The sequence below is a fragment of the Pithys albifrons genome, chromosome 2, assembly GCF_047495875.1.
Source record: "Pithys albifrons albifrons isolate INPA30051 chromosome 2, PitAlb_v1, whole genome shotgun sequence".
Lineage (NCBI taxonomy): Eukaryota > Metazoa > Chordata > Aves > Passeriformes > Thamnophilidae > Pithys > Pithys albifrons.
Window position 1 is genome coordinate 95,745,448 of NC_092459.1, and position 27,202 is coordinate 95,772,649.

The window sequence follows — 27,202 nt, forward strand, 5'->3', positions numbered from 1 at the left end:
ACCTTAAATTATGATGTATCAGCAATTGAATCAGTTTATTTATGAATATGATGAATAATTGTGAAAAATTTACATACTCCAAATTTTGCTTTCAGGATTGGATGAATTTATAATGTCATTATTCAAATTCAACAAAATCTTTTGCTAGGAATTTTTGCCTGGGTAAGAAAACAGAAGTTTTAAGAAATGTAACTCTTTCTAGGAAAATTAATTTTAAACCATTTTTGCACCTGTAACTGTTAAGTTTGATTTAATTTTAACTGTATTGTTTTTCAGGGGGATCAGATATTGAATACCTAGATTTTTATAAGCCAGTGGTGTGGTTCTGGATCCTTGTTGGACTTGCTTACTTTGCAGCTGTCCTCAGCATGATTGGTGACTGGCTAAGAGTCATATCCAAAAAGACAAAGGAAGAGGTAAGAACATTTTGAAAGGGGACGAAATACTCCTTTTTAGAAACCTTCATTACAAGTCATGTGAGCTTACAACTTCTTTTGCTCTTAGGGCCCAAGGGTCAAAGCTGTTTATGTATGAAGTAAATGTTGCATCACAAACTGCATCAAACTTTGTAGCAGATTTCAAACACACTGAGATTTCTTTTCAAGTGGTTGCATATGAAATTAGATTAAATGTACTATTAAATTAAGTATATATGCACAGTTGAACCTGACTTATGGGAAAAAATTTCTAAAACTCTTATTAGGCAGTGGAATGCAGAGCTTAATTTTTGAGGCAAAAATCATTCTGATTTCTTTCTATAGAGGATGCAGGGGTGTAAAGAAATGTACTAAATCCCTGAATAGTTATATTTGAGATATCTTTGAACATTTTGTAGCAGTAAGAAAATAAATGTTTCATATCATGCAAGGTATTGGAATGAATTATTTAAATATGCCTGGATGTGTTTTACCATGGTATCTTCAGCAGCATCCCTAGTTATTTGTAGTCAGGTACATTGCTTTCCATTCGAGTATATTTTTACTTGTAAATGTGTGTATATTATTCCAGTGATGCTACAACATTTTACTTCAAATTTTGTTATTTAGGGAAGTGTCCTTTCTTTGAAAATGTTAGAGGATAAATAAAATTTCCTTTCATTGTAGAGCACACAGTTGAGGTTTTACTAGAAGTTTGAGAAATAAATTTTGTTTGCAGCAATGCATTATTTCTCTCTAATTTAACTTGAGTTCCTTTGCACGCATCAGTTCATTTATGCTACTCAAATATAAAAACTCTAATTTGTTTTTATGGAATGAATATGTTGGCTACTGTTCAGTGGCCTACTACTTATATTGTTTGAAATTGTTTTTCTAGCTGTAGGGCATGACATCAATGCCTATATGTATTCCTGGCAATCCTTGAGCTCTCAAAGACTTTGCTGTAAAGGGTAGCTTACTCCTGTACACCTTCACTCATTCCAGACCTTCAGGGTGCCTGCCACCTTCTGAGCAGGAGGCAGCAGGCAGGAGGCTGTGAGCTGGGCACTTGAGCAGAATTAAGCCCACTTTGTGAGATGTGTGGGGTGGGCAGCCCTTTCCATTGCCCTTGCTGTGCTCTTGGCTCATGGCAGGTCTGTTGTAAGCATGCTTACACACAGACAATTCATAAGCTCTCAGCGCTGAAGCAGAGGACAATATTTATTTGATTGGTTGCGAGAGTAGCATCTTCTGCCCTATGCTGTAAATTTGAAAGGATATTTATTACTTTCTTTACACAATGAGCTTTACTAGTGCCCTTCACAGGTAGAGAGCAGCAGGTATCACATATGTGTTCCTATTTGCAAGTTTAAGAGCTTTCAGGATCACCATTTTGTTTTCTGGAAAAGCTCTGGGAGTGTCTTTAACAGCAAACCTACGTGACTTACACTGCCTGCAGGGAAGGCAATAGATCACTTAAAATGCCAGTGACCTGAACGGTTTTAGTCTTTGATTTTGAACTTCAGAATTAGGTTGGTCTAGCCCATTTTCCCCTCTGCACCAGGAAGAGGAGTGGGGCAATCATACGTGTGGTTCCCCTGTGCAATCACCTAGTCTCTAACTGTTCTCAATGCAGTGCATTTCCTAAATTGTCTTTCGTTTCCCTGGTTTACTTTTTTCTGTATGTTTTGGAAAAAATCCAATATGACAGAGGCACTGTAATTAGGAACTATGCAAAAGCATCTTGTTCAGGATTGGTTTTGCTATATTATCTCAGACACTGTTGATACACTGTAGTTCTTCCTGGAATTAATCTGATCTTTAATCTCAGTTTTCTCACATGCTTTTCTGTTATCCAGACAGCATATTATCCAAAGATCTTAGTATCTTGACTATGGAGTTGCGTGTAGCACACTGAGGTTTTAGTCTTATAAGGATGATAATATACTAAGAATGTTTGAATTTTGTAATATCTTGTGAAGCTATTTCAATATAGAGTAACTTTGGAAAGGGTTTAAAGAAACTTGGATTGAAAAAACTCATGGATTCCTCCGACACATCAAATGCATTCCTAATTTTATCAAGTAAGACTGTTTGCCAGGTTATGCAGCACAATGCAATGCTGAGCTTTCTTTTCTCAGGCACTGGGAATGCATACCATGTTTCATCTTTCCATTCTTTCTCACCTTCATAGCCTAAACAAGCATATTCATTTTGTCTACAGTAAGGAAAACCTCATTCTTCAGATATAACCGAATTCTCTTGCCGATGCAGGTATTTTGGATTTTGCTGTGTACAAGTCTCATGTTTGTTAGGTTAGATTAAAGACAGACATAACAGGATTGGTACCATTTGTTCAATTAATCATATCTCTAACACTCAGGTATCTCCCTCCCCCTCCCCCCCCCCCCCCCCCTATTTCTTAGCCCATTGCTCAGGCACATCTGAGAATTCATAACAGAAATAAAATGGGTTGGCACTTTAAAAATGTTACAGTTCTAAAAATGATAGAGACCAGTTTGATAACTAAATTATGGCACAGCATAAGTTGTATGTTAGTTAAAAAGTACAAAAAATAATTCCTGTGTTCTATCCTAATGACACTTTTTAGGGAAAAAGTTATATAAACATATTATATTTTGTTATAAGATTGGCTGTGCTTGAACAGAAGCATTGCAAAAATATTCACTTTACAGGTTTCATTTTTTTTTATCATGTTGCTATTTGCCTAGGAAGACTTGAGTGAAGAAGCTGAGGGAGCTTAGTGGAAATGTAGTCATCAAGTCTTCTCCATACCAGCAGAAGCCAGAGGAAACTGAATTTCTTGTATTGTGTGTTTTTTCAGTGATACCTAAATTAACAGTGGACTGTTCCAGTTTGTATTAGGGTGCAATTATAGCAGAGGAACTTATCTGGAATTCCAATAGAAAAGCGTGCCATGAAAAATCCTAGTTCTAACCATGGGGGTTTTTTGTCCTCTCATAGGGAAACATTAAGTCAGTCCTTGGGGAAATAGCTCATTATACCTAAAGGGAGCCTTTGAATTTAGAAACAGTGTTATATACTGAAACCTATTGAGAGACGGGGGCAGTTAAATGCCTCCCTGACATCCGATCCCGTCAGATCTCGGAAGCTAAGCAGGGTCAGCCCCAGATTAGTACTTGGATGGGAGACCTCCTGGGAAATGCCGGGTGCTGTAGGTTCTAGTCCTGAGGACTTCACTGGCACCGTCCAAGCTCGCTCGGCCGTGGCAGATGAACCTCAGGACTTAAACGGTGGGGCCAGTTCTGCGCACACTGAGCCTCACCTAAAATCCACTGTGCAGGCTGGAAGGGCACACCCACGTGGGGAGAGCCCTTCCCAAATCTTCGTTCGCGAAGTTTGGCCATACATACATATGCATTGAGAGGCAGAGACTATTGATAAAATCCACAGAACCATAACTAATGCACTCTGAAAACTGAAACTGTTTAATATAGTTCCTTGGAAATAGGATACTGAAAATGTTCCTTCATGAAATGTACTCAGTATGGATATCAACAGCTACAAGTAAATAAGATTTTATATAGGTCTTGTCTCATACTTTTCAGGAAAAAAATAATAGTCTAATGTGTTTTAGATACAGGGTGAGCAGGTTATTCAGTAGGGATCAATTGTGTGGGTTTCAGCAGTCTAAGACCAAGCAGCAAAATCTAGTGAATGTTACTACAGTCCAGGATGAAAACAAAGAGATTCCAGGTGTTGGAAAGACCCTTTACTGCCCCTGAACAACCAAAACTGTAGATCAGCAGAGGTATATCTCTTTTGATAGACATCAGTCTGGAGTCCAGTCATGAGCAGGGTTCCATGGGGCTCCATCTTAGGCCCAGTTCTCTTCAACATTTTCATTAACAACTTAGATGCAAGACTCAAAGGAATACTAAGTAAGTTTGCTGATGACACTAAATTGTGAGCAGCTATCAAGTCCCTCAAGCGCAGAGAGATCCTACAGAGAAACCTTGACAAATTAGAGAGACAGGCAAACACCAACAGTATGAAGTTCAACAAGGGGAAGCGCTGGATTCTACATCTGGGGTGGGGCAACCCCAGATGTTTGTACGGGCTGGGGAATGAGATGCTGCAAAGCAGTGTCACAGAAAGGGACCTGGGGGTCCTGGTTGATGGCAAGTTGAATATGAGTCAGCAGTGCCCTGGCAGCCAGGAGGGCCAACCGTGTCCTGGGGGGGCATAAGGCACAGCATCACCAGCCAGTCAAGGGAGGGAATTATCCCACTCTGCTCTGCACTGGGGCAGCCTTACCTTGAATATTGTGTGCAGTTTTGGGCACCACAGTATAAAAAAGATACTGACCTCTTGGAAAGTGTCCAAAGGAGGGCAACGAAGATGGTGAAGGGCTTTGAGGGGAAGCCATGTGAGGAGCGGCTGAAGTCACTTGGTCTGTTCAGCCTGGAGAAGAGGAGATTGAGGGGAGACCTCATTGCAGTTATAACTTCCTTGTGAGGGGAGGGGCAGGTACTGATCTCTTGGCTCTTGTGGCCAGTGACAGGACTCAAGGAAAAGGCATGAAGCTGAGTCAGAGGAGGTTTAGGTTGGATAACAGGAAAAGATTTTTCACTCAGAGTGTGGTTAGGAACTGAAACTGCTTCCCCAGGGAAGTGGTCACAGCACCAAGCCTGTCTGAGTTCAAGGAGCGTTTGGACAGTGACTCAGACACATGGTGTTATTCTTGGGGTGTCCTGCATAGGGCCAAGAGTTGACTTAAGGATCCTGATGGGTCCCATCCAACTCAGCATATTCTATGATTCTATGATAATTATAAATTTTTTTTGCCTTTTTCTGTAGTCTAGGGTAAAAAGTATTAGATAGATAGATAGATAGATAGATAGATAGATAGATAGATAGATAGATAGATCGTAGCATATTTAGGGTATGAAATATAATCCTCCTTATTCCATGGAGGGATCATGCCCATGGTGAGTATCACCTAATAGCTGAAGTTCTATTAATATTTTTTAACACAGTTGCATTGCTCTTAAAAGCAGTTTACATAAGATCTTGCAGTAATAACGCATTTCACTGTTTCAACAAAGTAAAACATCTGCCTTTTTTCAGGATACAGGCAAGAAAGCTTGCTGTATGCAAGTGGATCTCAGGCAAGTATGCAGTAATGCACAAGAACTCCATATTTTGATAATAAAATCTAGATAACCAGTATGTCAGTCAGTTATTCAGGTGGCTTTTGTCTCCTGAAATACTCTTTATAGAGTTTTTATGCATCAAATGGGGAGCAAAGTGAAAGACAAGTAGAGACAGAAGTGACAGAAGTGGGAGTTTTATAAGGATGGATCTGCTGCTAGAAGCAGTTAATACAGTAAGATAGATGAAATGTCAGAAAGTCAGTGGAACATGCTGTGTGCTGTAATCATAAGTAGGCGATCTGTCTCTGAAGTTCAGCTTCAGCTGTACTAGCTTGCCTTAAAGTCCCTCCTCTTCATTATTCTCTATACTCTGATTACTCAGAGACTTTTAAAGTCTTCTGATTTTAGTCTCTTTGAAAGGTAAGTTTTCAGCAGGATTTTTTCCACTTGTCTTATATTTTCTTTTACTTTAATATACAGCAGCTTCTGAATTTCAGTATTTTCAGTAAAAATACCTACCCAACCAAGAATCTTTGGCATTTGGGCTATAAATTTCAGATTCCTCTTTTTAAAATAAAGTGCCTAAGTTCCTTGACCTCACAGTATTCTCTTTGTTAAGCTTTAGTCCAGACTCCACTTGAATCAGTGAAGATGGGATTCATCTCCAGTGTAGAAATCAGTATCTGACCTAGTCATCTACATTTCCTTTATAGTCAGCAGAAGAAAGAAAATGAGTGTTTGTAACATGACTCATCTGCATTTTTTAAGACATCTACCATATGAGGCAAATTGTATCCTGGAGGATGCTGTTCTTTTCACTGTATATCAAGAGTCCAGCTGATTGACTTATGTTAGACATCACTCAGTTTGGACAAGTGGTTTCTCATGCTGGGTGTCTGCCTTTTGAATTGAGCAATATTGATCCAGCTATAAAGACCAAGCTTAAAATTTCATTAGAAGTAGCATAATCAGTTCTTGTGGATATTCAAGAGGCAGTTGTTATCTTTGATATTTATAAACAATTTCAACAAATTTGACTCATCTGAATCATCATTCAGTTTAATCTTCTTGGCACCAGTTACAGAGCTGTCACTCATATCTGTCAAAACAGAATTAGGTTTGTCATGATGGTGTCATGGAGATTATTGCATACCCTGTATTACTGGTTGTCTTTTCACTTTACTAGCTTCAGACTAATAAGGGTCCCAGCCTAAAGAGAATTTGAGCCCATTTCTCATATGCCCCAAGGAGGAACCCTAAATGTGGCCTGTATACATGAGAAGATGAAAAAAAAATGAGTGAAATCAAGTGGGAAATGGTTTTTAAAAGTTTTAGTGACTTGAGCTGGCCTGCCACGCAAACAGGTAGTCCTCAGTGGATGTTTAGGGAGGGTGTGTGACCAAGGAAGAGGAAGTTGTTCAGTGATGATGCACTCTTTATCTGGTTCTTGCGGTTTCAAGAAACAAAATCTGTTCACTTAGAAATGAAGGTGTTAAGAATAACTCTTCAGCTGGGTGATCAGGGTCTTATTACAAAGGTGTGAGTCAATTCTTGATACATTGTGCATTGTTTTAAGTGAGATGAATCAACTTCTGTTGAAGAAAACTACTGTTTGAGCTTTTCTTTTTCTTATGCCTCCTTCCCCAAAACCAAACAAAACCCTCCAAAAACCCATACAAACACCTCTTCCCTCCCTCCCCAACAAAAGCCAGTTGCAGTAGCATTAGAATGTTATATCTGTAAGTTTAATGGGCTGATCAAACTGATGTGCTGGAAGTTTGTTCCTAGAAAGCACTGAATTGAAAATATTTGTGGGAGACAAAGACAGTGGGAAAGCAATAGCATGAAAAGTCATTTTGCAAAGCAGTGATTAATAGGGGTGACAATTTTAAGATGTGCAAGCAGGGGATCATTGAGTTTCTGTAGGAAAGTGGTACTACTGCTGTAGATGTTGCTAAACAGTATATTACCAGAAAATCCTTTCTACATTTGAGTTCTAAACTTCAGAGGGAATGCAGATTGCTACAAAAATGGCAAGAGAAGTGTCTGAAGAGAAGTCTGCTTGGCATTAAGATGTCTTTTTTCCTGTACATCCAAGATGTGCAGAAAAGTTTGTTTGAGAAGGAATAGCCACGATCAAAAAGGTGATTGTTTATAGTAATTTCTGTGAGATGGGGAAAAGTATAAAACCTTTCTACAGCAAGTATAATCATCCAGGTCTCCAGTCAAATCTGACTAGCAACAGGACAAAAAAAAAACAAACAAAAAAACCAAACCAAAACAAAAAAAATTGTGGCAGCACCATCCCTCTATAATGTCCCTGAGTCCCCGAGATACATAAATAATGGTATTGGTGTAAAGAGAAGGTAAAAATGCCTGAGCTGGTTCTGAATGTAATTTGATCTTTTCCCTTCTCTGAATTTAATTCACCCATGTGGTGTTCTTGAACCTGCCATAGGAACAGTCTGAAATGCTGTTTCTTTATTGATCACTCTTTTAAAAGTCTGCCATAGTACTATGTGTCATAATGAATAAGAAAGAACATCTTGTTCTGAGAGTCTCAGGGAAACTAATCTGCTGATGGTTTTGAAATTTTTTTTGACATATCAAACCTTTTTTATTTTGTCTAGTTTGGACATGTGATGCCTGCTTAACTTCAGATTCAACACACACAAACACAAAATGATAACATCTACACTCTTGGCTTGCTGTAGCTATATTTATATTGTTTATGTCATGCCTCTTAGCTGGGCATACTCAAGTCTTTGCGAGCCTGCTGTTTTGTTATTGCATATTAAATACCAGGTCCTGATGGGATACTGGTGGGGTGTTGATGGCAAGAGCTATGCTGCCTAAATACACTCCCATGAGGAGCAGCATGGCCTGTGTGCTTGCAGGGCAGGGGGCCACTGTCAGTATCTCTCCTGATGGTGGCCGTGCCTGGCCCTGGTCTCCCACAGTGCTCTCCCTTGCCTCACCATACCAACTGGACTGTTCAGGGAAGATAAAAATACCTCCAGTGAGGACTGCATGCAGCAAGGGAGTGATGGCAAGTGCTATTGAATTTGCAAAAATAAAACTAGAGCAGGTGACTTATGCTTCACAATAAGAGAGATTGATTAAAGAGAGATGAGTTATAGCAGTGGCATTTCTTGGAGTTAATTACCCATGAAGATTCCCAGAATGTATGCTATGATGGTTTACTTTTTATTTTTAGAGAGAGGATGTAATTGATCCTTTAGGTTACGGTGACAACTATGTCTGTGATTTAACTTTATTGATAGTGATAGTTAATCTGGAATCTGTTCAGGCTACATCTTTGTGATTAACATTCCCAGAAACTTTAACTTTTTTTTTAAGACAGTCTCAGTTCTTGGATATTGTTAGAAAAAGACACCAAAACATGTTGCTAACACTGAGTGTATGACTTTGATAGCTGTCTTGTGGATAAGTCCCCAGACAAAGCCAGTTCAGCAGAATGCTCTTGCAAGAACCTGTGTTGACACTGAGGACAATGCTTTGCACTTGTGCATAAAAAGGACTGAGGATGATATGGAATACTTTCTTTCACAAGGGATGAATGCAATTGTAATACTGGTGTTCAATAGCCAAAGTGGAGCTTTAATATTCACACAAAGTACCAGCCCAGATACTGACATTAGAAAGTTAATAAACAGTTTTTCCTGGTACTTGACCACAGAGTTACTATAATCGTTCTTTACTCAATATCAAGTAAAAATTAGAAGTCCTTTTCTATATTCTCTTTAGCATACCTTTATAAGCTAAAAAAATCCAATGAGTTTATGAAGCAGTCATGTCTCTTTCCTGTGGGAGAAAGTTGAGGCAAGTCTTTCAACTGCCTGTGGCTTGGGTTTCATTATGCTTCTAGTATAGTTCTTAAAGTTTGCTATGTCTGGCTGCAGCAAAGTCATTGGCTGTATAATGCAGGCAGAGAATACATGCTGTTCTCCTGAAGAACCTTAGCCTCCACTGGAAGAGCTTTTTGTAAACCTAAGTAGTTTCTTGTGGTTAGTGCAGGTGGATCTCCTTCACTCTCATCAGGTTGAGAGAGGGGTTGGATGGTTCTCTGAGGTAGATGGAGCCACTAAATAGAACAGCTGATTTTGAAAGGAAAATGTCCGCACCTCTTTTTTAATTTATTTTTTTGAATTTAACAATAAAGCAGAATATTAGAGATTGAGATAACCAGGCCAATAACTTTTCTACAGTATGGAGACATATACATATACAAAGAGGTATCTGGTGGGGAATACTCAATAATAGTACTGAGGAGATACCTAACATTGGAGTCTTTATATTTAAGGGAAAGAAAGGAGGTAAAACAAAATAAATGTGTTAACTGTTAGTATATCTGGTTCTGTTTTTGTAGACCTTATTTTTTTATATCACTTTTTAGGCTGTTTTATTCTATTGAATCAGACCATGATAGAGCCAAAGAGCCATTTCTGCATCTGCCATCTGTCACATCCCCACAAAACATATTCCCACAGCTGCCACCATAGATGTTCTTCCATAAATAAAATAATCAAACTTCATGGGCTCTCTACCCTCCCATTGGAGAATGTGGTTTAATTCATCCAAGTCATCAGATGTGCTCATGGAAGTTATGCGGGTGAAACCAAACAATAATTGCTGACCAGAATGGACTCACAAACATTGCTTATTACAGGACTGAATAATCCAGTTTCCATCAGGGTAGTGTTGTTCCCAAAACATTTCTGACCACCATGGCTACAAAAATACAATTCTTTGTGTGATTGAAACATTACTCCAGAAGGTAGAAATTTCACAAAATATAATCTTTTCCCTCTAATATTTTCTGAAAAACAGAGGGACACGCATACCAGGCAAGGGAACAGAAAAAGACATCGTGTCTCGGTTTGAGGGGAAAAACCAAAATGTTTTACCCACAAGCAGGGGAGGGGCCTCCTCCACAATAATCACACCACTCTTTATCAAATTTAAGAAAAGGAATTTTAATACAAGAAGGATAACTGCTATATCTATATATATATATATATGTAAACAGACTAGTGCAACCCACTTCCCCAACACCATAAGAGAAAAAAAAAAAACAACAACAAAACCCAGCAGGTTTTCCTCCGGGAGAAAAGGTTATACTTAAGTGTCCTTGTCACAGCTCGGCTGGCTGCAGAGTGAGTTTCAGTCCCTCTCCAGCGAAACAGACGAGCAGTGGGCTTTCAGATGGACTCAGTCTCTTCCCCCTGTGTTCCCCGTCCAAGAAGCAGAAAAGTACGAGCAACCAGCAGCAAATCCAAGGCAGGCAGCAGCACGGCAGGAAAAGGTGGTCCGAAGTAGGCAGCGGCAAGACAGCCAGGGAAAAACCCCAGCAGTAACCAGCAGGGCAGCCTGCCTCCTTGGAGTCCCCACTCCCCCCTTCCGCCGAGCCAAGACTGAGGAGAATATCCAAAGAAAAAAACCAAAAGAGACAAACCTGCCCCCACCCCAGCGATCACAGTTAACTGCTTCTTTTGTTAACCGCTGGCCTGGGCAGTTAAGTGGCAGGGGAGAGAATTTACATAATAATCCCAAACTACAACATTATCCACCCCTAAATTCTCTTCCATGTCGATACTCTACATTAAACTTAAATTTTCTTTCAAATAATTAAGTGTTTACAAATACAGTAATATGAGTTGTTTACCCAGAGATAAGTTCCCCTTGAGGTATACATCGTGTCTCTCCATCTTCCTGCATCACCCACCAGGTGGAACCAGATCCTTGAGCAAAGACAACCCCACGAATGGGTTTGCCTTTGCCTGAGGCAGGGTTGATCCAGACTGTTTTCCCTAGCATACCTCTCAGGTGTATTACAGGGACTTTGTCTCCATCTACAGTGTGAAGGGGTTCTGATTGGGCAGGGCCGGCTCGATTGACAGAGCCTCTAGTGTTGACTAGCCATGTAGCCTTTGCTAAGTGTTGATCCCAGTGTTTGAAAGTCCCTCCACCCAACGCCTTCAAAGTGGTTTTCAACAGTCCATTACACCGCTCAACTTTCCCGGCAGCTGGTGCATGGTAGGGGATATGATACACCCACTCAATGCCATGTTCTCTCGCCCAGGTAGCAACTAAGCTGTTTTTGAAATGAGTTCCATTATCTGACTCAATTCGTTCTGGGGTGCCATGTCGCCACAGCACTTGTTTTTCCAGGCCTAGGATGGTGTTCCGAGCAGTGGCGTGAGGCACTGGGTGTGTCTCCAGCCACCCTGTGGTTGCTTCCACCATGGTGAGCACATAGCGCTTGCCTTGTCGGGTCTGTGGCAGTGTGATGTAGTCAACCTGCCAGGCCTCCCCGTACTTATACTTATCCCAGCGCCCACCATACCACAGGGGCTTCACTCTCTTAGCCTGCTTAATGGCAGCACATGTCTCGCAGTCGTGGATAACCTGAGAGATAATGTCCATGGTTAAATCCACCCCTCGGTCTCGTGCCCATTTATAAGTGGCATCTCTGCCCTGATGGCCCGAGGCATCATGGGCCCATCGAGCCAAGAACAGCTCTCCCTTGTGCTGCCAGTCCAGATCTGTCTGTGATACTTTCACTTGCGCAGCTCGGTCTGCCTGTTGGTTGTTGAGATGTTCCTCATTGGCCCGATTTTTGGGCACGTGTGCGTCTACGTGGCGGACTCTCACAATCAGCTTCTCTACTCGGGTGGCAATATCTTGCCATATATCGGCAGCCCAGATGGGTTTCCCTCTGCGTTTCCAATTGGTTTTCTTCCATCGGTCTAACCATCCCCAGAGAGCATTGGCCACCATCCATGAGTCGGTGTAGAGGTAAAGCTTTGGCCATTTCTCTCGTTCAGCAATGTCCAGGGCCAACTGCACGGCTTTAAGCTCTGCAAACTGACTCGACCCACCTTCTCCTTCAGTAGCTTCTGCAACTTGTCGTGTGGGACTCCATACAGCTGCTTTCCATTTGCGATTAGTCCCTACAATGCGACAGGAGCCATCGGTGAAGAGGGCGTAGCGTATTTCCTCTTTTGGCAATTGATTGTATGGTGGAGCTTCTTCCGCACGTGTCACCTGCTCTTCCTCTTCATCTGCTAGACCAAAATTTTCACCTTCAGGCCAGTTTGTGATGATTTCCAGGATCCCAGGGCGATTTGATTTTCCTATACGGGCGCGCTGCGTAATCAGGGCAATCCACTTGCTCCAGGTAGCATCAGTGGCGTGATGTGTAGAGGCAGCCTGTCCTGACAACATCCACTTCAGCACTGGTAGTCGAGGTGCCAGAAACAGCTGTGCTTCTGTGCCAATCACCTCTGAGGCGGCTTGAACTCCTTCATAGGCGGCTAGGATCTCTTTCTCTGTGGGGGTATAGTTGGCTTCAGATCCTCTGTAGCCTTGGCTCCAGAATCCAAGTGGTCGGCCTCGAGTCTCACCAGGCACCTTCTGCCAAAGGCTCCAAGACAGGCCATTATTCCCGGCAGCGGAGTAGAGCATGTTCTGTATGTCTGGTCCTGTCCTGACTGGTCCAAGGGCTACAGCCTGAGCAATCTCATGCTTAATCTGGTCAAAGGCTTGTTGCTGCTCAGGGCCCCAGTGGAAATCATTCTTCTTACGGGTTACCAAGTAGAGAGGGCTTACGATCTGACTGTATGCTGGGATATGCATCCTCCAGAACCCTATGGCACCCAGGAAGGCTTGTGTTTCCTTTTTGCTGGTGGGTGGAGACATTGCTGTGATCTTATTGATGACTTCTGTTGGAATCTGACGGCGTCCATCCTGCCACTTCACTCCCAGGAACTGGATCTCTTGGGCTGGTCCCTTAACCTTACTCCGTTTGATGGCAAAGCCAGCTCCCAAAAGGATCTGGATGATTTTCTCTCCTTTCTGAAAAACCTCTTCTGCTGTGTCCCCCCACACAATGATGTCATCAATGTATTGCAGGTGTTCTGGAGCCTCACCCTTCTCCAGTGCAGTCTGGATCAGTCCATGACAGATGGTGGGACTGTGTTTCCACCCCTGGGGTAGTCGGTTCCAGGTGTACTGCACGCCCCTCCAGGTAAAAGCAAACTGTGGCCTGCACTCTGGTGCCAGAGGAATGGAGAAGAACGCATTAGCAATGTCAATAGTGGCATACCACTTTGCTGCCCTGGACTCCAGTTCATACTGGAGCTCCAGCATGTCCGGCACAGCGGCACTCAGCGGTGGGGTAACTTCATTCAAGCCACGATAGTCCACAGTCAATCTCCATTCTCCATCAGACTTATGCACAGGCCAGATGGGGCTGTTGAAGGGTGAGTGGGTTTTGCTGACCACCCCTTGGCTCTCCAGTTCACGGATCATCTTATGGATGGGGATCACAGCATCACGGTTCGTTCGGTATTGCCGACGGTGCACTGTCGTGGTGGCAATTGGCACTTGCTGTTCCTCAACTTTCAACAGTCCAACAGCAGAAGGACTTTCTGAGAGACCTGGCAATGAGTTCAATTGTTCAATCCCTTCTGTCTGTACAGTGGCTATTCCAAAAGCCCATCTATGCCCCTTTGGGTCCTTAAAATATCCATTCCTGAGGTAGTCAATGCCCAGGATACATGGGGCGGCTGGACCAGTCACAATGGGGTGTTTCTGCCAATCTCTCCCTGTCAAGCTCACTTCAGCTTCTAGCACAGTCAACTCTTGAGATCCCCCTGTCACCCCAGAAATAGAAATAGTTTCTGAGCCCACATGTCCTGATGGCATTAATGTGCATTGAGCGCCAGTATCAACCAAAGCCTTATACTTTTGTGGGTCTGATGTACCAGGCCATCGAATCCACACAGTCCAATAGACACGGTTGTCCCGTGCCTCTACCTGGCTAGAGGCAGGGCCCCTCTAACACTGATCCTGGTCATAGCGGTCAGAACCTTTTCTCGATGAGTACACCTGGGAGGTGCCCTCCTGTGGGTCAGATTCTTGCCCGTGGGAAACTGGGACTGCACTTACTCTCACTGACCTTCTTCCATTCTCCTTCAGTTCTTGTACTCGGGCTGCAAGGGCACGGGTGGGTTTCCCATCCCACCGTCCCATGTCTTCTCCATGTTTGGCCAGGAAGTACCACATCTCAGTTCGTGAGGTCTGTCCACTTCCTCTGGCTGGGGGGCGTCTGGCTCTGACTTCAGAGGTTCTCATTCGCACTGGTGCCACTTGGAGACTTTCCCTAATTTCCTCTCTGATCGCTTTTACCTCTGCAGGCAGCGTCTTGAGACTCTCAACCAATGTCTCTACAGCAGAAATACGGGCCTGCATTGGGCTGTGGGTCATGCTTTCATATATCCGGAGCTTATTTGCTACTGCGCCCACTGTTTCATGGTTCTCTTCCCTATACATGGATGCCAGGAAATCGGTGTATTCAGCTGGCCCCGAGCGTGAAAGGTCCCACCACATATGTGGTGTGCATCTGACCTTGTCAGGGTCATTATTGGCTTGCCCACCTCTTCCAAAAAGCACGTCCATCATTGCCATCTCCCTCAGACGTAAAATTCCTTCTTCCATCGTCTTCCAAGTCTTCCTAATATGATGTTCCTGCAGGATTTCTCTATAAACAAACTTCTCTCTTACACTCGTTAGAAGTCGTGCCCAGAGTGAAAGGGGCTTTGATTCCCTCACGAACACCTGTTCAATAGCCACGTCCTGGGCCAGAGCCCCCAAAAACCTGGCTTCAGCACCATCCAGTTGTAAGGTTTCACCCATAAGGTCCCAAACTCGGATCAACCAAGTCAGGATGGGCTCACCCGGGTGTCGAGCAATGTCTTTCCGCAAACTACGGAGATTATCAAATGACAATGACTCAGTGATGATCTCAGGCTCTGGGTCTGCTTGCTGTGGAGGTGCAGCAGCCCCCTCATCGTCTGCTGGATGGTCTAATTTGGTCTTATATTTCCTTTTCTGAATAGGGGCAACTTCCATAGGCTTGGCCTGTCCTCCTGGTTTAGCCTCATCCTTTTCTCCCTTCACTGTGGCATCAGGGGTTTTATTCTCTCGCTTTTCCCCCTTCACTGGGCTAGGTTTCTGAATGCATTCTGGAAAAACCCTGGCCCTACCTTCAAACATTCTGTAAGCTGCAGGGATACAACCCTGCAGAAAAACCATAAAGAGCAAAATATCTCTGGCATCCAGGGAGAATTTAAACATCTCAAAAGCTGTTGTAGCAGACTTGAATGGGGAATGGACAAAGGGTTGGGAGAAGAGATTCCCCTTTGTTCCTTCCCAAGGGTCCGTACTATTATCACTGAATCCCCAGAGGTAGCAGCTTAGGTTGCGGCAGGAAAACAGCCTGGAGAGCACCACCCACATGACATCCAAAGGCATCGAATTCATGGCACCATATATCCAGAGTAAGAACTCAATAATAATTGCGGCTATTTGAGTTTTGCTCATTGATTTGTTGATAAGACTTAAACCTGCCGCTCCTTTTGGCATGAATTTGTACCAACAAAAAGCCAATATATTATACAGGATGGTCCTGATGAACCCTAAGCTCAAGACCCACATGGTGCCACAAAATAGCAGTTATCCTTCTTTGTTTACAAGCCCCACGTTGGGCGCCAAGAAATGTCTCGGTTTGAGGGGAAAAACCAAAATGTTTTACCCACAAGCAGGGGAGGGGCCTCCTCCACAATAATCACACCACTCTTTATCAAATTTAAGAAAAGGAATTTTAATACAAGAAGGATAACTGCTATATCTATATATATATATATATGTAAACAGACTAGTGCAACCCACTTCCCCAACACCATAAGAGAAAAAAAAAAACAACAACAAAACCCAGCAGGTTTTCCTCCGGGAGAAAAGGTTATACTTAAGTGTCCTTGTCACAGCTCGGCTGGCTGCAGAGTGAGTTTCAGTCCCTCTCCAGCGAAACAGACGAGCAGTGGGCTTTCAGATGGACTCAGTCTCTTCCCCCTGTGTTCCCCGTCCAAGAAGCAGAAAAGTACAAGCAACCAGCAGCAAATCCAAGGCAGGCAGCAGCACGGCAGGAAAAGGTGGTCCGAAGTAGGCAGCGGCAAGACAGCCAGGGAAAAACCCCAGCAGTAACCAGCAGGGCAGCCTGCCTCCTTGGAGTCCCCACTCCCCCCTTCCGCCGAGCCAAGACTGAGGAGAATATCCAAAAAAAAAAACCAAAAGAGACAAACCTGCCCCCACCCCAGCGATCACAGTTAACTGCTTCTTTTGTTAACCGCTGGCCTGGGCAGTTAAGTGGCAGGGGAGAGAATTTACATAATAATCCCAAACTACAACACATCGTGTATTATTTTGTGTGTGCCATTCACTTTGAAATTAATGTCTAGTAGCTTAACGACCTGGTGTAGAAGAGTTCTCTGCTACAGAACTGAGGTCCTGGCAGAATGAAGGAATAGAAGTTGGTGGTTAAACACCAGGGAAAGCTCTGCATAGGTATCTCATTAGTGTCTGTGGTGTTTCTTGCATTTTGGGACTGTTTCCCTTTACTTTTAAGGACAAATAGAGCAAGTTCTCTAAATACCTGTCCACAGATTACAGCACAATGGGGTTTGGGTATGTACTATAATATAATGTACTATAATTACAGAAATGCTAAAAGCCAAATAACTGGGTTGGGAATTTATTTATTTAGATGATGCATGAGATTCCCTTAATAAACAGGCTTCACTAAAAATGTCTGTGAAGCTTGTCTTTTTCTCTTGTGCACTCTGGTCTTCTTTAACCTGTAGACAACTGAGGTAAGTGAATATAAATTTGTGGCCAGCAGCAGCTGGGAAGGTGGGCAAAGGTAGCATATCCTCGAGCAGCACTACAAGAAAGAGGGATGGAGGGTAGAAAAACCCTTTTATGCATGCAGGGATGAACTCACCCAGCAGCTGAGTTGTTAAACCCATCGACCCTCTCTTATCTACACTTTTTTAAAAGGAACTTTGAGAACAATTTCTATGAACGTTGGATGAGTTTCCTGAAAGCTCCTAAAAGACAAAATGTTATGTACTGTACTCTGCTGCTTGCATAATGTGACATGTAATGCTCTTTCTAGTTTTGTCTCTGAGTAGCATATCATGGAGAGGTTAATAGGATGTGTTATTTTTAAATAACAGGGTAAAGTACACTGGAGAGGAAAAATGAAGCTATGAAAATTCAGAGAATGCATTAGGGATAAATGTTAGAAATTACATACTGAAGAATATCTAGACTGCTAAGAATATCTGCAAGGAAGGCAACTTTTCCCACTTAAAATGTAGTCAAATGGATACCTCCAGCTCCCCTACTTGCTTTTTAAATTCAATTTTTTGGCTTGCACTAACATGCTCATCATAAAATGTACGAGCCTTGTACACCAAAGGGAAACAACATAAAGTACAGCTGACACATTATTTAGAAATACATGTTCATTTTCTTGCATGACATATATATAATGCTATTCTTTTTTATTATTTGGTACTCAGTGGTTTAGCTCCTCCTGAGTATATCATAGCTACCATAGCATATATCTGAGTTCCATCCAAGCAGGATATATTGCTTCCCACTTTGTAAATTGGAGTAGATTAACTGGTTGTACTGTAATGTTAGGATTTTTCAAGACTCTCCCTGAGATAGAAGAGCAAAACCAAGGCAAAGTTAAGTGAGGTAAATGTGCATTCATTTAGGCCTATTTAAGGATGTCCTTAATTGTGCTTGCATTTGTTTGGTTGTTTGTTTTTTTTGTTGTTTTTTTTTTTTTTTCCTGTTAGACCACAGATGTGGCTTAATTCAAAGCACAGATTACTTGTGTAGAGGTTATGGCTACGTGGCTTGTACTTTCCAGACCACACTTAATAGAATGAGTGGTCTTCCTGCATGGTGGGCAGTTTTGCTTGTGTAATTGCTTGGATATTTTTCATAAGTGGAGTGTCCAGAAAGATTCCCAAACTCCTGACAAATATAAGGGATTATAGTAAAGGTACTGAAGAGTGAAGCAGGTTCTTCAGTATGTTAAAATGTTTTTCTAGTTTTAACAGTAGCATCCCCCTGGACATGCTTACATTCTGGCTTATGCTGTTGGCCTTTATCCAAGTGTGGAGCTCAGGCAGACAGTGAGAAAGCTAAAACACAGTGGCAATGAAAACAAATAGGAAGTTTTGGTCCTACTAGAGATATTGTCTGAGAGCCAGTTTTAGGGCATTATTCATTTAGATGGATTTTGGTAGGAGTAAGTGAAGGAATGGTCACTTAGTGTCCATGTTTTTCTCTTTGGTTTGTCAAATTCAGCATGTCTGTCTTGGAGTTACAGTGGTGATAGTCCATGTGCACATCCTGGGAACTGTTGGGTCATTCAGGAAGTTCATGCAGCATTTTTGTGACATCTGTTTGTTTTTCACTATACAAATTCCCCCCAAACTCCCAAAATTACTTTAGCAACAATGCATAGATGAACTTCAAAATTGTTTAGAGGCAATTTTTCATTATGTCCTAATAGAATAAATGTGACATTTCAGCCACAGGTAGATAGAGACACCTTGGCATAGACATTTGGAGATGCTACTGGAGATGACCTGTGGTATTTGAGACATTCCCCATAGGGCTGTCGGATGTGATGCAGATCATATGGGATGTCCAGGCTGTGGTAGCTGGAGGCCAGGCAACCTGTACTGGGCAAGGAATTGAGCCAATGCTGTTTATTTGTTAGAAAGTGTATTTGTCGGTTTGTTTTGGATCTTGTTTCTTTGGTTGTTGTTGTTGTGATGTGTGTTGTGTGGAATATTTGTGTTACTATGTACCAGAATTCTTGAGATCTTGATATTGAGCCCTGTCTTCACTGAAATCATAAGGTAATAGGGTGCTGCTTCACATCTACATAATAAAGTTACTAGCTGTTCATGATCAGTGTAGATGGGTTAGAGTTGATACTCCTTGTGAAATACATCTAACACCTTGCAGTCTAATTAGGATTTTGATGTGGTGTGGAAAAAGTAAATTCTGGAGCTGGGCTAGGGACTGTGGCCCTATTACTGGTGGCATTGTGGCATTTCTAATCTCTGAAGGTTAGGAGTGAGAAGCATCACCAGATACTGCTGCTTGTTTTATGGCTGAGTCAAGTGCTATCATTGTGACATGTTTTTCCTACTGCTCTTGATATGTTTTTGTGACATTTAGCTAATGTTAAGTACTTAGTTGTCAATAATTTCTGTGACTAAGAAGCCTTGTCCTCATGTCACATTGTCCCTAACTATGAAGCTGCAGAGTCTACAGAGCTGTGTGCTGTCATGAGGCAATGAAATTGTAGAAAAATAAATAATTGTTACAGTAGCTAGGTATGCTAAAAATTTAATTGTTTCAAGCAGCACAAGCAACTAGCATTTCAACAGCTTTGCATAAGACATTTTGGGACTGTCAGAACCCAGGTGAAGAGGAGCTGTAATGCAGTGTGATAAAATACCCTAAGGACAGAAAGAACCTGAACATATACAAAAATATCCCTATGGATCAATGAGGGATCAAATTATATAAGTTGCTAATGTACACTCATAGTTAAAACCTGCACATTTCTTATAACCCTCTGTGCTTCAGTCCTTAATTGCTGTGGAATTAGGAGTTTTATTCTGAAGAGGTAATATTTTTGGGTGTATTTCAGTTTACATGAAAACTAGGGGCTGAAAGCACTGGTTTTGAGCATGTATAGTTCAACCAGCACTGAACTTCTAGTTTCTTATGCATGCCTATTCTCTCTGTTTTACTATTAATGCATTTCAATTCTGCACATTTTCAATTTTTTTTTCTATGATTTTAATATAAGCCAGCATCACATAAACTTGCCTTGGTCTATGGGCAGACAGAATTGAGTCCCCCATGTTAATGTTCCCCATCACCTTATTTGGAATGAGTCCATCTCAAAAGGCATATTTATTGATGTTCTTCAGCTGGCAGCATAAAATTGCTTCCCAAAAGAAATCTAATTAGAGTTTAGTCAACAGATATCCCACCAACTGTAATTTTAAGATTCTCCTGAATAACTTGCATGCACAAGAGCTAGAATATGGCAGCTTGCCTTGTGTGAGAGGTCTGTCACCAGCATGCATTCTGAGTCTGTTCTAGAGGTTACATAGACGCTTTCTTCAGAAGCAAGGCCAGTTGATTTTCTTTGCTGGACAAAGATGAGAGAAGTGCAAACTGGAAAAAAAGAGGATTGAAAGAATATTGGGACACAGTTCAAGATGGTTGTAGGTCCCAGTAAGTTGCCAAGACAGAATTTTAAAGCCTGTTAACATCTCTTGAATGTGACCATATGCGATGCCAGAGATGTGTTCCTGAGCAAAATAACTGTTGTGGTAAATGCTTACACGGCCAGGGAGGGGTATATATGCATAGAGTAAATTAAAACCCATATACTGGGTCTTTGCTCCCCAAGACATAACTGCCTTCAGTAAGGCTTAGGAAAAAGACGAAACTGACCCAGGGTGTGCACTGATACTTGTTTTAGGGTGGGTTCAAAGGATGCCAGAAAGTGAGACAAATGCTGTGAAAAGATTAATAAACTGGGTATTTTTATTCACCAAAGATTGTTAAAATGACAGGAGTTTCATGGTGGAAAAGGAAGGGGAAGCAAAAGGAAGGAAAAAGCCTTCAAAAAAGCAATAAACCCAGGTGTGCCAACACCCCCCACTCACCAAGGGAGTAGCTGGCACTAATGTCTTACTGACCCACTAGCCAACTCTGCAGTAAGAGGTTCCCTCGCATAGCAAACCAGCCCCCTGGAGACGTCTGCCCGGGGAGAGGGGGGCACTGAAGCCTTCCCCCTCCCCACCCCACCCTCCCCCCCCGGGGAAAGAAGCTACCAACTTCACTGCTGCTTCTTCTCTTGCTTCAAATTCTTCTCTTCTTTCTTTCCCTCTAGTTTCCCCCCCCAACAGCTCTCTCGTCCCCAGGCAGTCCAACCAATAGGAGAGACTCAAAATAACTGTAGTTTATGCAAAGTCTTTTTCTTCAAGGACGAAATTTTCACTTTATCAACTCCTTCTCCTTAGAGAACTAGACAGGAAAAGGGTAGATCTTTCTCACAAGTGGCAGATGGCAAAAACACAGACCACAAATGTCAACAATTCTAATTCCCGATACAATACTATTTATCATATTTTTATTACTTGTTTACTACAAATAAAAATACTTCAGCAGCTGAAATATTTCAACATTACAGATTTCATCATTTTCACATCTGAGGTGCAGTGTGTCTGGGCCTAATTGCACAGTTTAAATACTAATAATCATTCAGCTAGGAGAGTCCTCTGTGTATTACAGATAATAATCCTTGTTTTAGAAAATATACATAACAGGTCCACATTTGTCATTTGTGAAATTCACTGAAGCAGAGACAAATGTAATAAATGACTTCTGGGTAGAGAGATCTTTTCCTTTCATTTTTGGAGGGGGCAAGTTTTCCTGAAACTCTGCCACTCCTGGCTTGTTTTTTGCCTTTTTAATATTTCTTGCACTGCAAAGCATGAATAAGTCCGTAGCCACTTTTCCGTGATGGTTTAGCTCCCCATATTTCTCTGTGTCAATTCTTTTTTTTCATTTCTGTTCTTACCAAGTCCAAGCTTGCTTGCCAGTGATTGAAATTCTGGCCGGAACAGTACCAATTAGACTAAATTATTTATGTGGGGTAAATTCTCCTGAAATGCTTTGCTTTGGAGTTATGTTTATCAGTACTCTATCTTCCCTGTGCTATACCTTCCAAGGATTAAGCAGTCTACAGAACAGAGATTTAAAGAGAAGTAATCTATTTCCTTTGTGGTTATAATGAGATAATATCCTCAAAAGGTGTCTCCTTTAGTTAGCTATATAACTCGTTTCATATTGTAACAGGAGCTTGGCTGAAATGTAAGAGAAAAAATGTAAGTAGTATTTAAATTGCAGTCCATAGTTCACCTCAGACTATTATCTGGGCGAGCTGCTTAGTCTACCTCATTCCATATCTAATGAAAAGTAAGGATAATTTGGGATTCTGTGCCAGCAGCTGCCTCTCTTCCCCTCCTCAGTCCCACCCCTACAGCTTGGTCTTCCTTTTCTTAGAACTGAAACATTCAGAGAGAGGAAAGAAATCTTAAGATTTTAAAAATTATGCTTGTATTCAGTGAAAATGTATTAGCCTTTGCCATAAAGGGTGTCAGTATAGGAACATGTAGAGTTGGAGCACAGGAACTGAGCAGGCAGCCGAGATCTTATGTACATTTGTGAAATGGCAGTGATGCTACAAACTGGCACCTCACAACCAATCTGACTGGATATTTGTGCGTGGCAGGGGAAATGCCCCCCTCCATCTGTATGGGAATTGCATGGCAGCAGCGACTGGCAGGATGCAACCCCTTCACGTGTAATCAGTAACACCTCTGCCACTCTCACGCTGCAATTGTCTTCATTCTGCCTTTTAGAGTGTATTTCACTGGAGTCAGGGTGGTAAGCAGACATGTTGCTGAGGTGAAAAACTGTTGCTGTATTGGTGCCACGTTTGAGCAAGCACAAAAAAGAGAATACAAGCAGGCTGATGGTTTCTTTAAAAAAGCTTTTCTGTCTAAATTTAGAAAATTCTTCGCCAAGTCTCCCAGGAATCTTTCCAGACACAGTGAAAGTGCTCATAAATAACCCCACACCCTAGTAACAATACATAACACAGCCTGGATTGTTGGGATTTCAGCATCTCCTGACCAGCTGGGTGTTGTGCAGCTGTCAGGGTTCTGCATCTTCTCTGTATTGCAGGCTGCCTATAATTAAACAAACAAGCAAACCCAGAAAATATTTTTATTGTGTTTTAGTAATTGTTGTTAATTCTTACTAGTGCAGTATTTCTTCCTGTTTGATTGCTATCAGCAAAAGAGTGAGTCTGTGGCATGAGAAATATGTGCCGGCAGAAGCAGCAGCATTTTGGCAGCCCAAGGTGCATTGCACTCTCACTGGGCTCTTGAGCCTAAGAAATGTCTGAAGTCCTCGGTCCTGTAATGCTTCCTTTTTTTTTTTTTCCTCCTCATTTTTGCCTCAGGTTGGGGAGTTCCGAGCCCATGCTGCAGAGTGGACAGCCAATGTCACTGCTGAGTTCAAAGAAACTCGAAGGCGCCTGAGTGTGGAGATCTATGACAAGTTCCAGCGGGCTACCTCTATCAAAAGGAAGCTCTCTGCAGAACTTGCCGTCAACCACAACCAAGATCTGACTCCCTGCAAGAGAACACTGTCAGTCAACCATCTCACCAGTGAGAAGGACATCTTACCAGCTCTGACAAAGACGGACAGCATTTATATGAATGGTTTGACACCCCACTGTGCAGCAGAAGAGATAGCTGTTATTGAAAACATTAAGTAGCTGTGACTTTGGATCCCAGCCCTTGGGGAGCTCTTGGCTTAGACTAGCCATATACCTTTTCTCTCCACCCTGTCAATGATCAATGCTAACAGCATTTTATATGTGTGCATGAATTCCACAGAAACTACAGTCCAGAGTTACCATCGCATCTCTTCAGAGACACAAAGATGAATGGCACTTCTGTTTCCGAAAGATGCTGGAACAAGCAATGTCTTCTGCCTTTATCTGCCCAGACTGTTTTTCACTTCTAATGTGCCATATGGCCTCACGAATGAATCACACTTGTTTATGGTAACAATGTAGCTTTGAAGGATCAGTCCTTAAAATTTCAGGGTCTACCTTACTGAGCCTAGGAATGGACCGTTTCTGGACTACAACACATTTGTAAATGGCAAGAAATTCTTATGCAGCCTTTTACCTAAGAAATTTTTGTCAGTGCCTTATCTTTTGACGAACCAGAACCTCTACAGTTCCTGTATAACTTTTGTTTAGTTGTTTACTTTTTATGCATGAGAAGTGTATTTCATTTAAGCTTTCATTCTTCTTGAAATGATGGTGTTTTAAACGTGTCTGTCATGAAGATACCAACCAGCATGAATGAATGCCAAAATTCAACAATCATCAATTGATGTTCTTAGCTCCAAATGTAAAGGCACTGCAGTTTCAAAAGTTGCAAAGGTGTCCCCCAGAAACATTTTGTTTTACTCAGGTCCAGCTGATGCTTATTCACACTGACTGGTAGAATTTGCAGACCCTTTCCTGATCTTATTTTTCCAAGCAGTATTCTGCAGTTGTTTTTCTCTCCATCAGGTGTACCAAAAAATCTGCAGCTTACCTATCACTAAATTATTTGGCAGATGAAAAGAGCAAATAAAAATTACGGTTTTAATGAGAGGCAGCTTGAGAGGAGGCTTTTAATTGCTGTATTCTAATAATCACATCCAGAAAACAATGCAGAAGAATACAGCTATTTTTAATAAGCATAAACCTTCTACCAGATACTTGGTATGAAAAGGATTCTTAACCTCCTTTTTAAGGCAAGTCACACGAGAGGCCACATGACTTTTTACCCAGGAATCCTGCTGGAGTGCTTTCCTGAATGTCACAGGGGCTGCCTGTGCTGAAGCTGTGACTAACATGGGAACGCAGTTGAAACTGGTATCACTGTGACTTTCTACATTTCAGATAGAGATGGCTCTGAATTTAAGTGCAGGCATGAAGAAGAGCTGATAAACAGCACAATCTGAATACCGATGATTGTTCAGACAGGATAGGCTGACGAGAAGAGGATCTAAACCAGACTATGGGTTTTCTTTATTGGTTTTAAGAAAACATTAGTTTTGTATCATCTCTTTTGCTTGTAGGTGTACATGAGATTCAGAAGAAATGCAGGATGGAATGGATAATTTTGCTTTTTCTTATGTTAGTCTACTGTAACCTGGCTGTACATAAAATGACTAGAACAGGCCTTAAAGAATAACTTAGGCTCTCTGTAAATTAAAGAAGAATGGGACTTTTCTGATTGGGCATGATTCAAGTGGCAAATCTTACAGCATCTCTGACCATTAGATAACATGCAAGATATGAATGTTAATGTTTTTTGGATGCTTAGCTTGTTTTCTAATAAATATAAGTTAATATGTAAATTCAGTGTAAATATCAATCAATTAACATTTGCAGAGAGTATGCTTTTAAAACTAAGAAAGTTCCATGACACAGCACCGAGCAATGCTCTTATAACAAAGACCCTTGTCTCCCCAGCACAGTGTTCTGAATGTCCACATGGCAAAGGTTCTTCTTGCCATGTATAAACTGTGAATTGTAATGAAAAATAAAGTTTTTAATTAAAATAAGCTTTTCTGAATCTCCTGCTTGCTACAATTGGAATGCTAAGAAGTAATTTGTGAAACTGATTCTTGTGTTTCATTGGTTACCGATTATAGCACTTTGCCACCTGCTTTAGTTTAAGCTGGTTTAGCAATAAAGGCTTGACTCACCCAGCCCAGAAATCACTATTTTTTTTCTTATTAAAAATAATGCTTTTTGGTTGCCCTTGAGTTTCTTGCTCTTCTGTTTCAACCACTTATTAGGATGCAGTTTCTCCTGCTACAGGCAACACAGCTGATGGCAATTGCTCCATCTTTGCACCGGGGGAAGATCAGAGAGCTCTGCCCCACTGTCCTGATGGCTCTGCTGTGGTTGTTGGTAGCCTTCTCCAGAAGCATGTGAACAAGCAGCTCTAAGGACAGTAGCCTTTCATGCCAGAGCACTTGTTTCTACAGAGATTATTTTACAATGTCATCTCTAATTAGGTCTTGACCAATGGAATGAAAGCCCACACCAGCATGGGGGTAAGTGAAGAGGACTGGTTTTTTATATTGTTTCAATCTAACTTGTGTGGGATGTGTTTTACTGCCTATTAGAGTTGATTTTTTTTCATTAAGGTACTGGCAATGTTCAATGTTGATTTTGATACTTTGAGATGTGATATGTTAAACCCTTGTATCACTCTTATTTCCAGTTACCAACCTGGAAGTGTTCAGCTTTGTGGTTTCTTTCATTTTGGATGTCTTGGGTCTTGGTGAAAAGAGCACGTTTTGAGATCTTTTGGCAATGTTTGACATACTAATATGGGTATTTGTTAAATCCATTTAGTTTTATTTGCTTTGCCTTTTATATATGATCTCTGGGAAGGGAACACCCGTTAGTTTACATATATAAGATATTGTTTCTTTTTTCACTTTGTAACAGGTCTGAATTATCCTCCCTTATCAAACTAGATTTGCCTGTTGAGAACAAAGCATAAACAAATAAAATACTTTTTTTTTAAAGTTTATCAATTGAAGAAGAAAAGATGCCACACTCCAGATGGTATAAGTAGGTGGAATTACCATGATACCCAAACGTGTCTAGTACTGTTAAAGTCACTGGAAAACCTTTTTCTCCCTCTCCACATACACTGCTAGACCACAAATCCTGAGGATAACTAAGTTAATTTATAATACTAGATAAACTCTGTAAAGTTTTTTCTCTTAATTTCCATAAGAGCAGATTTTTGTATTAAAAAACCCCTGTCTTTCTTGCCACTGGAAATCATGAATAACTCATTTTGCCTTCCCAATATGGAGCTACGAAAGCATGAATTAGGAACCATTTCTGTACCCTCTTTTCTGTTCCCCATACGTGGTAACATTTCAGACTGTTAATACACTTAGTACTTAAGCAAGTTTGTGAAAATGGGAAGGGGTTATTTTCTTCTATACTGGCAATCAAATACCATAAAAAAATAAAAAGACTGGCAAAATGTTCTGGATGAGAGA

The 27,202-nt window shown here is 41.5% G+C and overlaps 1 protein-coding gene across 3 annotated transcripts in view; it reads left to right on the top strand.

Moving 5' to 3' along the window:
• Positions 1-25,952, top strand: part of KCNK2 (potassium two pore domain channel subfamily K member 2) — a 137,676-nt gene extending 111,724 nt beyond the window's left edge. For 2 of the 3 annotated variants that reach the window (XM_071578627.1, XM_071578618.1), the window contains 2 exons: positions 277-416; positions 23,565-25,951. In XM_071578627.1, coding sequence (XP_071434728.1) covers positions 277-416; positions 23,565-23,882 — 458 coding nt within the window. In that variant the 3' untranslated portion in view covers positions 23,883-25,951. Of the gene's footprint in view, positions 1-276; positions 417-23,564 lie in introns of all 3 variants that reach the window. The other variant, XM_071578608.1, reaches the window with a different exon arrangement.
• The last annotated feature ends 1,250 nt before the right edge of the window (positions 25,953-27,202 follow it).